General features: G+C 41.9%; 2 protein-coding genes across 3 annotated transcripts; one reads left to right on the top strand and one right to left on the bottom strand.

Annotated features, from left to right (window-relative positions):
- Window positions 1-1,152: 1,152 nt before the first annotated feature.
- On the bottom strand, window positions 1,153-5,671 carry lsm11 (LSM11, U7 small nuclear RNA associated). Its single transcript, XM_084353859.1, has 4 exons — window positions 5,046-5,671; window positions 3,324-3,463; window positions 3,142-3,225; window positions 1,153-1,705 (listed from the first exon to the last, which is right to left on the bottom strand). Exons 1-4 carry the CDS (start codon window positions 5,491-5,493, stop codon window positions 1,400-1,402), a joined length of 978 nt encoding a protein of 325 aa, XP_084209985.1. The 5' UTR covers window positions 5,494-5,671; the 3' UTR covers window positions 1,153-1,399.
- Window positions 5,672-5,859: 188 nt separating this feature from the next.
- Window positions 5,860-11,340, top strand: thg1l (tRNA-histidine guanylyltransferase 1-like). 2 transcript variants are annotated; one of them, XM_084353860.1, is made up of 7 exons: window positions 5,860-6,113; window positions 6,493-6,693; window positions 6,815-6,991; window positions 7,080-7,249; window positions 7,366-7,454; window positions 9,141-9,248; window positions 10,948-11,340. In XM_084353860.1, coding segments are annotated over exons 1-7 (909 nt in total). In that variant the 5' UTR covers window positions 5,860-6,111; the 3' UTR covers window positions 11,110-11,340. The 2 variants fall into 2 exon arrangements, with proteins under 2 accessions (XP_084209986.1, XP_084209987.1); XM_084353861.1 differs by lacking the exon at window positions 5,860-6,113 and adding an exon at window positions 6,121-6,297.
- The last annotated feature ends 1,391 nt before the right edge of the window (window positions 11,341-12,731 follow it).

Below are 12,731 nucleotides of genomic sequence, written 5' to 3' on the forward strand. Positions count from 1 at the left end.
CAGAAAAGTCAGAGCAAATATAGGGAATGTAAACTCTTAACAATATATAATCAGCTGTAAATGTGTGTGAACTTGAAGATCCGTGCAGAGAAAAAGCAAAACAAGTCGACTGATGTAGCACTACTTAAATAAAGTGATATCTGATTCTTATTGTGACAGCTGCTGTGGTTGATCGAACGCTTCAGTGATCCAAGCGTTCATGTAACAGCACCTATTATTACTAAAACAGCTACTGGTTGTATTTAAAAAACTGTTGATACTCCGTGTCCTTAATGCTTTAATATTCCATCAACTGATTAAAATTACACTTTGTCCCAGTGAGATGGATGGCCTGATTACTCTGCTACAATACACTAAAGAGAAAGGTTGTGTTGTCTAATTGTGGCGTCGTGCCCTTCTCATATCGTATGAAGGTTTGTAGGAACACACTAGTGTGACAAACACCACTAAAACACAGCTTGCATTAAACAATTGACCCCGTTTTCACTCTCTGGAGAGGATGACTGTTAAATGGGCTATACTAATAATATTCTGATACATTATATGAAAAGTGTATAGATGAAAAACAGCTCAGCTAACGCTAGAATCTGTCCTATTTAGAGATATATAGAAAGAGGGTCAATTAAACTCTGCAGTCAAATTAAGAAAAAGAAAAAAACTCGAATAAGCTAAAACTCTGACTCAGACCCAGAAACATTACAGCAACATATAATCACTCTGTGCTGCTCATCATCCAAAAGTAACCTCTGCCATTTAAAACTGAAAAAAAGCAACATCTTTACAACTTCCATGAGATGCAGTAAATTGTGCTTTTATGGGTAATGTGCCCATTAAAGAGTAAAAGCAATCTGAGACGTCAAGACAAATGACAGCTTTTGAGTGCCATCTGCAATCTCTAGCTTCACAAACTCAATTATTCATAATGCATTTATGAAGTCCGCTGAGACTGCGCTGTCATTCCTGTTCAAACTAACGGGGAAAAGCAACATAAAGGGACAAGCTCTTTGAGATGACAATGGCCTCACAGATGGCACTAATGTGTTTATGCTGCCACCTGCTGGGTAATAAACATAACACAAACACTGTTATTGAAGCGGTGTCAAAATAAATTTCCTTTAGTGGCTGTGGGACAAAAGAAAACAAGACAAAGAATTAGTATAATTAGAATCGAGAAGCTTTTATTCCTCAAAATAAACATAATTTCTCTGGTGTGCAGAGAAAACCTCCATATCAATGTGATATAACAACAGTCTTTGATTCTTCTGGATCTAAGTAAATCATATCTATCTGGCAGTTCATCTTCAGTATGTCACACCTATCACTACAGATGTTCAGCGTGAAATACTGCTAAAGCTCGCCTTTCTTTTATCCAGGATAAATAACACACAGAAAACTACGGTCAGAGTGGCTGTGGGTTAACCAGGAGGACGTTCTCGCCCCGGATGAAAAGCTGGTTGATGTGCCGTGTATGGACCTTGCCATACGTCTGGGAGTCTTTCTTCTGACAGACCTCTGGACCCTGGGCCTTCACTGAGACTTTGTGTTTAGTTTTAACAGAGTCTGACAGCTTGGACGCTGTCCTGCTGTGCCCTCTCTCGCTCGTACAATCGGCAGGCTGCTGCTTGATGGCTGTTTCCCGGGCTTCGTGCTTCTTTTCCGGTTCATCACCTGCTGAGCCCTCTTGGAGCTTTAGCTTCTCAAAGAGCTGTACAGAGATCAGAGTCACATTAATATTTGTGGATTAAATTTAGAGCCTGAAGTTTCATCAAAATCAAATCCCATTTTCGATGCCATTTATGGTCAACATCTTTCAGCAAGAACTATTCAACATATTTACTTTCTGTAGGCAGGGTCCGCCATTCCCATGCAAGTGATAACAGTCTCACAGTTTACTGTCAGAGCTGTAGTAAAGGGACAGTTTACCCCAAAATCAAATATGCATGTTTCCTCTCACCTGTAGAGCGCATTATCCATCTAGATTGTTTTTGGTGTAAGTTGCCGAGTTTTGGAGATGTCTGCCATAGGGATGTCTGACTTCTCTCAAATATAATGGAACTAGATGGCTTGTGGTGTAATCAACAGTGTTGTGAGCACCATCATGTAGGAACTATTTTCTTTTTTACCAACCGTATCAGTGCACTGAACGAAACGTGCATCCATTAATGGAAACGAGGCTCGTGCTCATCACAGCACAGTGTGAAAACATTAGTCACGTCCTCCTCGGCTGAGCTGTAATGTTAGCTAGTATACTTAGCTAGCTTCTCGTCCATGAGTAGATGTGTGCATCCTTCTGTGCCGTGATATTTATCTCCTTACTTATCTCCAAAACTCAGCAACTCACAACAAAAAAATTTAGGTAGATAAATAGCACCCTGTAAAAGAGGAAGAATATGTATTTTTGATTTTGGGATGAACTGTCCCTTTAAATGACACAGGGCACCTTTTACAGAAAACCCAATGAATTTGTGAGGTAAGAGCTGACAGTGACAGGACAAGAGTTTCTGGTCTTTTTTGACAGCAGATCAATTTGAAATATTTTAGGGCGTAATGAAACAAGCTGCTTACTTCCAACTCCTCAGCAAGGCAACAAACTTTACTGTACCACCAAATCAAACAGGACTGGAATCTTCCAGATTGTAACTTTAGGTGTTACCAAGTAGGAAGTACGAGTGGTGATAAGTGAAGTTCATGGCCTGAGGTACAGCGAGTCAATTTCAGAAAACCTGGCATTTGTTTTGTTTTTTTCAACATCCTGCATTTACACACTTGATCCAGAGGTCATGGGGCTCACAGACCCCTTCTTCTTGGACCTCCAGAAAGTGGTCCACAGCAGGAATAACTTCATCATCACAGTCAAATTGGTTATTCATCTTATGTACGGGTCTGAGGGTGCCAGATCAGGTGAATAGGGCACCGTTGAGCAAGTTCAAAACTGCTTTCCTAGATGCAGCCATTACCACTGGGGACTTGTGGGCTGGAGCGTCGTCTCAGACAGCGCTCACTGGCAGTGTTCAGTCACAGTCAAAGAGCTGAATTGCACATACATGGAACGAGAGCTGTATAACTCCTACATTAGGCCATGAGCGAATCACTCACCCCTTGTACATTTCGGTCAGATAGACAATGGAAACTGGTCCCTACCCGTGAAATGGTGAGGGCTTTCTCATGGTAGAACGCTTCTCCCAGCAGAGGCTCTCTGTACGTCTCGTCTACATCTACCATCGCCTGACAAAGAACAAAAACAAATAGTGAAAAGATAATATGAAGACATCAAATTCATGGTAACAGATTCAGCATATGGCAGCTTTCATGTGAGAGCTCACCATGTTCCAGAACTTATCGAAGGCCACGACAAAGCCGGAGCAAACGCCCCTCAGCCCCTTGAAGGTCCTGATGTGAACTTTGACCCTTATCCTCTCCTCAACGCATCGGTACAGCTCCCCCAATGGACTGCCTTTACATACTGAAGACAAACAGATGATACAAATTATAGAAGGAATTCACCTAAGGCACAAAATGACTTCTGCCCAATAAAGGCTAAACATGCAAAGGCACTGCTAGATTTGAGATGTGCAAAGTCAGAACGTGATATTTCAATTTGATGATGCACATAAGTGTGTGGAGAAAAATAAGGGAGCCACAAGGGGTCACTGAGTAGGCTGATGAGTGTGAAAATGATGTGAATCATTTGCCATGTCCATTTCAATAAGCACTCAACCCACTCATTGCCAATAGAAAAGTTTGGACCAACATATTAGCCAATACTTTCAACAAACATCTGCAAAACACCAAATGAGGAGAAATCTGTTGGAAGGACAGTTTTCATTCCTCCAGTAGACATCCAGAGACTTTTGCTTTAGTGGCATCGTGCTTAGTGCGACAAAAAGGGTTCATCAATGAACAAATGAGGCATAATTTAGTTGTCCAAGTATTCATTATCCTTTCTCTAACCTATTATTATCTGAAAAGTTCCTGGTGAGGGAATCAGCTGTTTTTCTAACACCATTAAAATCGACTTTTTACAGATCTGTGGTTCTCACAGGACAACCGTGCTACAGATATATGATAATATAGAATATGATGCATAACTGTGATTAAACCACCCAACAGTATATATATAATGTAGTTCAAATTAGTTAGCACATGATTTTATCAGTTGACCTGTACAAGAAAACATGGGCAAAATACATGGAAGCCAACTCTGTGACATCTACTTGTATAAACGAATAGATTACCTTAGCAAAAACACAAGTTAAGCTTCCTATTGAATTATATACAGTTACAGATTAATGACTTATCTAGTATAATGGTAAACAGCAGCCCTAGTTACAAACACCCCACAGATATAGTGTAATTGTATTCTGATAGGCCTTCTCAGCTTCATCAGTCACTTGAAAACTACACAAGCAAAGTAGAAGAGGTTTGATTTTCAAGAGGACATGCTACCCTTCATAAAGTGACTTTAGGAGGAAGAAGAGGACATTAAAGGTTCAGTATGCAAGAATTTTAGTTGAAAACAGTTTAGACATTATGATGTCACTGTATTGTGTTGCAAAGATTTCTGCTGAAGCATGCTGACCATCTGGATCCACAGCTCCTGTGCCAGCAGTGTAAACACCACCCCTCCCTGAGCTCCCAGTCTGGACCGCTAGCTGCACAGCTAACTGGCTAAGGGCAGCAGCAGTTAGCGGTCACCCTAGTGATACGCTGCCCCCTATTTGTTTTGAGTACGAATATGACAGGTGGCCAGTTCTTACATACTGCACCTTTAAAATCACCATGAATGAGTTGTAACTCATCTTCAGAAGGGGATTATAGGAGGGCTCTCATTGACATTGTATTACTTCTGTATGTTAGCCGCAAGTTTCGAGAGAGCATAATATCAACTGATCCTAAATACTGAAAATCAGAAGTCAACCCACTTAATGACAGTGAATGGTCCCACTAATGAACAACAGAACCAAGTATTTAGGTACTAATGTAGTAGTAGTAGTAGTAGTAGTAGCAGCAGCAGCGGTGCTGGTGCTGGTAGCTGCTGGACCTACAGGGCATCCTCGTCAGAACATTCTTCTTGGGCTTCTGCTGCCTCCTCCTCCGCGCCGTGCCGCTGCTCTCCCCCTCCTCTGACTGTGGCGTCGGGTTGTTCACCATCAGCTTCTTCAGCCTCTCGATGCGCTCCGGGTCCGCCACCCCTTTCATCGCCTTCAGCCGCTTTTTCTCCACATTCTCCGGCTTGGCTCTGCCCCGGCCGCCCTTCAGAAAGCTCTCGTACGCCGATACGTTGTTGAAGCATTTGACATTTGGAAACGGGACCTGTACAGTGGGCGAGTACAGGGCCAAGAGAGGGTCAAACTTATCCGAGCAGACATCTGTTTTATCTGCGTCATCGTCCGCCTCCGGGTCACGCTCCGGTTCTGACGGCGTCCTGGAGCAGGATGAGGTTGCCGTTTCTTTACTGTCTGATTTTACACTTTTTCTTTCCCTCTCCTCCATGTTTGAAACAACCGCAGATGAGCACACGGCGACGCGAGGGATTCTGGGAAGTTGTTGTTGTCGTTTTGAGGCTGAGGTTTCACTCCGCACCTATTTCAAAACACCCTAAACATCCCACACTACAGCGTGTCCGTCACGTGCTGCATTTTAATCCCGGAAGCGCTGTTTTTGTGTAGTTTTTCTATTTTTACTCTAGTAATTTCACAGTAGTGACTCATTCATGCACATATATCTTTTAAAACTCAACGAAACCAAACAGAAAATAACCAAGCCTGCAACTGGACTACAAGTCCCGTGTTTTCTGTCATCATCTCTTCCTCATACACGATCTTTGGTTACATGCTTTCCCTCCCACCACAAGATGGCGCTGAAACACAGACGGTGTTTTGTAGCTTTTATGTGAATCGGCTCGTTTTGAAAGATTGTCCCATGTAGCGGCACAAGAATAAATCGATTCATGCTGATAAATGTTTAAAGAGGGTGAACAAGCAACGGAGAACAATAAGCTATTTGTTTATAATGAATTGTTTGTTAATTTTAGACACTGGAACTTCTGTTCGCTGAGTCTGCGGTACCCCTACGACAGAATTCATTGACGGACTGTACACAAACCTACACATGTGAGCTGACAACTATCTTGATTACATGTATCTGTCAACTGATAATATACCTTTCATACCTTATTAATCGTGCTAGAAATATTGGTCTCTGCCTAACTAGCCAATCAGCTAGCATAAAGTGGTTAACTAACTAGCTAACTTACTGGTTGGTGAAGAGGACAAACCCAACACATGACATCTACGTGTAAGTAATAACAAATGTTACAGTAGGGCGGACGAAAATCTAATTCTAATTATCCCTTGTCATGAGTTAGACTTATTTTTAATTTGGCTATTACGACTAATAAAGTAGTTATGATCCCGTATTGTCCGAAAATATGTCCAATTAATTCGTTCTGGGAATGTGTTAGCTTAACTTCCATATTGATTCTCTTTTCAGGAGCATCCTCATGCTGATCGCAAAAGCCTGCAGATTTGGTGGACGTGTCAGATCTTGTGTTGTCAAACCCTTAGCTTGTTTTTTCACTAGTTCCAGCATGGCCAAGAGTAAGTTTGAGTACGTCCGCAGCTTTGAGACAGATGACAGTTGTCTACGAAACTGTTATATTGTTGTGAGACTGGATGGACGCAACTTCCACAAGTGAGTTTCCTTTCCCAGCTACACATCTGTCATGAGTGATGTTGTAAACCAATAGGTTGATGCATCATTAGTAACCTTACTGTTGTTGTTGTTGTTGTTGTTGTTGTTGTTGTTGTTTTAGGTTTTCAGAGCAGCACAAGTTCACAAAGCCCAATGATAACAGGGCCTTGGGCCTGATGTCCCGGAGTGCACACTCTGTCATGGCTGAGATGGAGGATATTATCATCGCCTACGGTCAAAGTGATGAGTTCAGCTTTGTTTTCAAGAGGACCTCCAACTTGTTTAAGAGGAGAGCCAGGTAACACACAGATGTCATTCTCACACATACCTTTCACGTGTTGCTACATTTTGTCCGACTTTATTTCTCCTTCTTTCTCTCTGGACAGTAAGCTGATGACCCACGTGGCCTCCCAGTTCTCCTCCTCATATGTGTTTAACTGGAAGGAGTTTTTTGGGGAGCAGCCCCTCTTGTACCCGCCAAGCTTTGATGGACGTGTGGTCCTGTATCCTAGCAACCGCAACCTCAGAGACTACCTCAGCTGGAGGCAAGCAGATTGTAAGTACATACTGTCCTCTCAATGTCTCACACATTTGATGTTTAGGTGAATTTGTTCATTAAACAGCCCCCAAGTAAAATATGTGAGACTGTACCTGTGTTTCTGTGTCTTTCAGGTCACATTAATAATTTGTACAACACAGTGTTTTGGACGTTAGTACAGAGGGGAGGACTCACCACCACCCAGGCAGAGGATCGCTTAAAGGTTAGAGCAAAAGACAATTAAGTGAATTACCATGTGTTCGTGTTTACACGCATAGATATGTGCATGTGTTAATGCAAATTTACTGCATGTTATAATGAGATCACAGGGTAATACCACTACCTTTGCATTGTTATTTATTTTAGAGCCCGACCGATAAAGGATTTTTAAGGCCGATACCGATACAAATATTTGGTGATTTAAAAAAACGATATTCCGATATATATATATATATATATCCAGAAACGCATAACAAAACATACAACAGCCTAATTTATTTTGTGTAAAGAAGTCACAAAGCTCGAGCAATACTGTAGTATATAGAACAACTGTATTAGACATATGCGTTTCAGCTTGTAGCCTTATTCAGGGTCATCAAGCAGCGAACAACATGTTATATACATAACATGTTGTATAAAAAATACAATCAATCATATACATCAACACACGCAACAGCCAGAGAAGCACCCACAGCCAAGAGGTGGTGCTTAAATTTGTACCGAGTAGAACTTTTTATAACGTGCTATATACAGACAAGGTAGGAAGAGCAACAAGAAACTTCATAAAGATGATAAACAATTGATAAAGAGGAAACAGCAGCATATTTAGAGGTTAAAATCATGAACAGATTCATTTAGATGTAACTCTGTCTACTCATGATCACCAAGCATTTAGTCCAGAGAGCATTTTCCGAAACAAATACGGAACAGTTCTCCAGATAAAGAATAGAAGATTGACAAATCTTATTGAATGTTTCAAGCTTACTACAGATAATATTCAACTTCTCTAAAGGTGCACAACTATTACTCTACGTACCGTGTGTTTGTACTTCCCCCAGAAAACAGCATCCCCTCCCCGCGAGTGAAAGAGCCAGACAGCGCCCACTGTTTACTGATTGTGATTATATTATTATGTAGCTTATAGCAAAAATGCAACTTTGTCACTTTCCACGATGTATTGTGGGTCAGGATCTCAATCACAACACTTTATAACAGCATCCATATGATTATAAACAGTAAGCAGGTACATGATTGGATTAACAGGTGGACACGGGGGGGAAAACATTGCAAGAAGCACACAGAGCTCAGCATCATGATATGTACCGTCACACCTCTTTTGGATCCGCAGTGCCGGAGTGCTGTATGAATTGACACAGTGGTGCGGCTTTACGCCAGAGCTGCTTGGTTCAGTGTGAACAAACAAAGGTGGAGAAATGGCGAGCCTTCCTCTCAGCTGTTGGTGTGGTGATCAAAATGTAATTTCCACAACTACAAAGACTTACAGGGAGATGAAAACATCTTTCTCTAGAACATCAGGCCCGGCCTATTTGTGGAAGCTGCCACTGACCGACACAGCTGTTCCTGGAAGTCACCTCTTTCTCTAGTGGGTTGTGAGGGAAACTCTGATGATGTGATGACAGCTGACGAGTTGTGGAAATTTTCATTCTGGCTTTGGGCAGCATGAGTCATTCATAGCCCATCAAACCTTTGCACTTCCTAGTTCCTTTACCACTATAAAAATAGTAGAACCAGTGGGTGGTGTGGTCAATTAATGGTTTTGTTGATGGTAGGAACCAACATGTTGTACTCTGTGCACCCAGTGAGGCATGTCAAATGAGCTGATTTTTGTATGAACACATTCTTGATATAATTGCACGCATATGTCTGACTGTGTGGTATCTCCCTCCAGGGAACATTAGCTGCAGACAAAAACGAGATCCTGTTCTCCGAGTTTGATATAAACTACAACAATGAATCTGCCCTCCACCGGAAAGGAACCGTTCTCATCTGGGAAAAGGTGAGCAACTTCCTACTCTTTATTAGTAGACTGGGGAGGACTGAGAGATGGACTTCAGCCCTGTAATACATGTGCAGCCGTCCAGGCTACCAAAACAAAGAACAGAATATGCTCAGATTGCGCCACACACAGAGGAAGTGTGACGTCATACTCTGTTCAGGATGCCATTACTTCACTATATCTTCACACAGCAAATAGATGTATGCTGCTATATTAAAGGTTGACTACGTAGTTTTGGGCAAGACATTTAAATTATCTTTTATGCCTAAACAAACTAAATAAACAAACTCTCTTTGTTTTAAACTGAATAAACAAACTGACCTTAAAGGACAACACAATTTCATTTTGTTTTACTTGTTTGGCGGACCCTGCCACCTCTCTAGCTTCAAACAGTGTTCTGGGGACCTTATTTTCCTCTGAGAACAGCTTGTTTATTCAGTAATGGGAAAAACAAATATTTGAGTTTGTATTATTACTTCACTAATATTGTAAATATTAAAATTCTGAGTTTGAATTTCTTCACCAAAACTACGTAGTGCCCCTGCAATGTGAAAAAAATCATTTATTTAACTGTTAACAAACCAAACTCAGCATGATGGATAATTCTGCTTTTCTTGCGAGACCCAGCCTACTTTTTCTCCACCACTAACCTCCCTCCCACCATCTGGGGACAGACTAAGGGCACACTCACACTTGGCCCAGTTTCTCTGCACCGTGCCGAAGCACAATTGTCCCTCCTCTTGCCTGAGCACGGTAACCTCTTATACATACGTCATATCGTTGTTGCACAGTGGCATCACAATGGAGAACATAGCTGGTCATAGACGGCCCTCTCACATTCCTGGATTTCTTAATTATGCAAGACGGCGTAATACACATGATTATACTTCATGTCCTCGTTGCCCACCCGTGCTTGTGCTCATGCACGAGCAACCATATTGTGCCGAGGCACACCTCCTCCAAACGTGCCAGGACCAAGGAAGTGTACTACAGAGCGCTCACAAGTCAAACTGGACTTTGGGGGTACGGACTGCCTACTGTGAGTGCACCCTAACAGGGCACCCATGGGTGTGTGGACATGGGAGGACAGCCAACAACAGGCACTCGGCCGTGGGCCCCACTAATCTCCCTACCTCTTGTTGTCCAACTGATTACCAGGCCCACAAGAGTTTTCTCGCCTTCTCCTGTCGAAATACTTGATGGATGTATTTAGTACAGAGTACCAGGACCACGAAGCCATCAAGGCTTTCATCATACGAAAACGATAGACGCAAGCCATTCAGAAGCAGAGTAGGGTGGGTCTTGCAAGAAAAGCAGTGGGATCCATAATAACGTGAAACCAGCAGCTATTTTTTATATGGCTCTTTATGGATTTTTATTTTAAAGGAATAGTTTGACAATTTTGGAATAGCACTTATTTGATTGATTAAGTTAAGAAGATTGATTCCACTCTGATATCTGCCTGAAATATGAAGCTACAGCCAGGAGACAGTTAGCTTAGCATAGCTTAGCATATCTTCTTTGTTTGGTCCATACAAAAGCCATCAAGTGGTTGTACTGGGGTCATGTGCTGGACTTTTCCTTGGCCGAGTGCCTCCTATAGTCTGCAGATATTGGAGTGGTATTTTCAAAATGATATAACTGATCCTTTAGGTTACCTTTAATTGTATTAATCGTATTCCTCATTCTTTATGTCCAGCGAGATGAAACTGTCACTAAACGCGTGAAGCTACCAAATGAAGAGGAGAAGGAAGTTCCTGTGACTCGCAGCAGGAGGAGGGTGCAGGACCACCACTGTGACATTATAGGAGATCAGTTCTGGGAGGAACACCCGGACATCCTGGAGGCTGACGACTGCTAACAGCTCCTGTGCTGCTGGAGGAGAAAAATACTGAACTGAGGTCGAACCAGAACGGTTGATGTTGATTCAAACAAGCAGTGGACAGCTAACAACATGAAGCTTAACACCGTTGAACTCCCTGAAAGAGCTTTTTCTGAGACTGAAGCCTTTGATGATTAACTTTGTACGATTACTCTCTCACAGCCGGGACATTTTCTTACTTTCATGTATTAAACTTCTGTCATAACTTTCCTTTAACGTCGCAAGTTTTCTGCTTAAATTGTGTGATGTTGTCTGTCATGTTCAAAGGGAAGCAGATGATTTCATAATCTTTTAGCTGTAGGTATTGAGGACATGCACGTCATCATGATAGTTTATACTGTCACAACTTCTCAGGCATCTGCCCATCCCTCTCCAGCTTATTTTAAGATTGCCTCGCCAAATATATACCCTCATTTGATACCATGAATGACATTTATGATACTACCATCACTTGATCTTTCAGCTTGTTTCCTTTTGGCCCACTGCCTAGTTTTGCTGAGGGGTTTTCATGTGTGTGTGGGCAGTCTGACCCTCACTAGTCTCCTTTTTCCCCCCAATGTTTTAATGATTCAGGATCTGCAGTGTTCAATATCACTTCCAGTTTGACGTAATAAACAGCGCATCTGAGGGAGGAAAAGCCAGAGTTAAGCAGAAACCAATACCTTGGCAGTAACGAGTGGCCTTGTTTTGAAGCCAGGACACCTTTTAGAGATGTGAATGGATGTAACAGCCTGCACTGTCATCAGCGCTAAGAATACCTCACACGCCCCGCATACACTCTATCCTCCTGACATGTGCTCCGTGGCATATTTATCATCACACTTATAAATGACCGGCTAAGTATGAATGGCTGCTGGAGGCTCGAAGCGGCAGAGGCCTGCTGTATTTTGTTACTGTAGTAGGCTCGGTTACTGTCGGGTATTAGTGTATTTTTGGTTTGGTGACCTTGTTAAAACCAGGTAGCTTCTGTACTGTACTTATTGTAACCAGAATTTAACTCTTCAACTCACATTTGGGATCAAGTTCCTTCACAGAAGAGCTCTATAATGAGTTAATGCTCAATTACACTGTAATAAACATATTAATGACATAAAGTACTTGTGTGCCGAGATCAGTTCACTTGGACCATCGCCAGACCCACCACATACAGTGACTCAACATATGGCCCGTGTATATAAACCACAGCGTGTTGAGGCAAGTGGTGCAGTTATTTAAAGACAGCATGTGTTTACATGCGGGACCTAAACGTAAGCCCGTCCTACTGGATGGAATAAACAGAGGAAGTAGTTTACACAACCTCAGTTAATTATTCTTTAAAGGTGCTATTTTCACTTGTTAATAAACTACTCAAATACTTGGCACTGGAAAAGTGGCTAATTGAGGCAATTTTAAGGTGTTACTACAAAGCTACCAGTTGGGATAACCATCTTTTTGAAAACTCCCATTTTCTCCATTCTTCTGATTTTTGCAGGACTATCCATACTGTGACAGTCAATTTAAAGCTGCACTCATTCAATTTTACACACAAAAATCTGTTTAACACTCATGAGGAGTACTTCTCAGGCTGTTTAAAAAGAGGACAGAGCCACTGTGATGTCATG

The sequence above is a fragment of the Pagrus pagrus genome (assembly GCF_965226575.1).
Source record: "Pagrus pagrus genome assembly, chromosome: 5".
Taxonomy (NCBI): Eukaryota; Metazoa; Chordata; class Actinopteri; order Spariformes; family Sparidae; genus Pagrus; species Pagrus pagrus.